This window comes from Gavialis gangeticus, unplaced genomic scaffold, assembly GCF_001723915.1.
Source record: "Gavialis gangeticus isolate Ggan-Ray unplaced genomic scaffold, GavGan_comp1, whole genome shotgun sequence".
NCBI lineage: Eukaryota > Metazoa > Chordata > Crocodylia > Gavialidae > Gavialis > Gavialis gangeticus.
Window position 1 is genome coordinate 15134338 of NW_017729011.1, and position 1639 is coordinate 15135976.

The 1639-nt window shown below is 40.0% G+C and overlaps 1 protein-coding gene across 3 annotated transcripts in view; it reads left to right on the top strand.

The window, feature by feature from the left end:
- The window catches only part of NUP188 (nucleoporin 188), a 75865-nt gene that overhangs the window by 49262 nt on the left and 24964 nt on the right, over positions 1-1639 (top strand). For all 3 annotated transcript variants that reach the window (XM_019510610.1, XM_019510612.1, XM_019510611.1), the window contains exons 30-31: positions 35-230; positions 761-838. In XM_019510610.1, coding sequence (XP_019366155.1) covers positions 35-230; positions 761-838 — 274 coding nt within the window. The remainder of the gene's footprint in view (positions 1-34; positions 231-760; positions 839-1639) is intronic.

Consider the following 1639-nt stretch of genomic DNA (forward strand, 5'->3'; position numbering starts at 1 on the left):
TTTTTTTTTTTTTTTTTTTTTTTTTTTTTGTCAGGGGCTCACTGGACCAGTCCCTAAAAGATACCTTGAGGAAATTCTCTAGCGAAAAGCGCTTTGCTTACTGGTCAGGATATGTGAAGTCACTGGCACATCATGTGGCAGAGACAGAGGGTACCAGCTGTGCCTCCCTGACAGAATATCAAATGCTGATTTCAGCCTGGCGGATGCTGCTGATCATCTCTACCAGTCACGTAAGAGTCACGTTGACATTATTTTTAATTTGTGTCACTGACATAAAATGAATGTTTTGAGTCTTCTTACTGAGGCCACAGGTGGAGGGGTGAAGGATCAGGCCGCTTGCTTTTTTTCTGTGTTAATCTGTATGTATACTTGTGATTTAGATGGCTGCCAATACCTTACAACTAAATTACCTGTCTGGGTTTTATTTTACTGACTGATCACAACTAGCATATTGTGTGTGCGAAGAGGTGAGGAAATGGTAAACTATTTTTAAAGGAGTGTAAAGGAAGCCGGTAATACTGTCTGCCTCCAGTAATTACTGCTCTCAGTAATTAAATGGATATTGATAAAATGATAAAGTTTCCTGATGTATATATTGATCCCAGTTACCAGTCACTGAAGTGCTGATTTTTGCCAATAACAACTATCAGTGACAGTTTCTATTTTCATAAAAACAGTAGGGTTCATGCTGGATGGGAAATACAATTTAGCTTTTACTGTTGCATATGATTAATCTGAGTTCTGTCATTGGTTTCCGTAGGCAGATATAATGCATCTGACTGATTCTGCAGTCCATCAGCAGCTGTTTCTGGATGTGCTAAGTGGAACCAAGGCTTTAGTAAGTATTTGTGTTTCAGTATGTGGTCCTTCAATAAATTGCAGCTTTAGACTGAGTGTGCAGTTTTCTTGCCTGTTTGTGCTAAGAGGACCTTCATCCTGTGCCTATTTAAGGTTCATCATTTTTTGATTCTTTGAGAAGAAGCTGCAACAAAAGGCCCTCTCTAGAATAATTTTGCTTTCCAGCTCTGATTTGTATTTGATATGCTTGGCCGTTGTATGACCTTGCAGATAGTTCTGACTAGGACTCCTGCAGTGTTGCAAGCTGTTGAAAGTCAGAAACTGTTGGCTTTTACCCCGTGTCCTGATTTCAGCTACCTTCCTGTTTGTATTACCATTGCACATAAGTGCTGTTGTCATAGACCAGGAGCCTATTGTGCTTAGGCTTTGAACAGGCACAACAAAAAGAGGGTTTCTGTCTCCAGAAGCTTAAAATCTGTAAGACAAAACACAACAGATGGGTATAAGCGTATGGGGAGTACAAGGAAATAATGTGAAACTATTAGTCAGTGTGGTAGGCAGTCTCATCTGCTGTTGAAAACAAGACTTTATTTCTTACATCTCCCAATTCTGGAGTCCTTTTAGACAGACTGGCAGTTGCTGTAGCAGATGTCTTAGGTAGGTATTTCCCTGTGGGAGAGTTTTCTTTCTCTCCTTTTTCAAGTGATGGCAGGAGGAAACTCAGGCTTAATAAACCAGAGGAAATCCAGTGTACTAGATTTCCCATTCCACAAGGGTTGCAAGTTGAGATGTTGAGTTTATAAACAGAGAATTTTACAGTTGATTGTTAAGATGTAGTGGC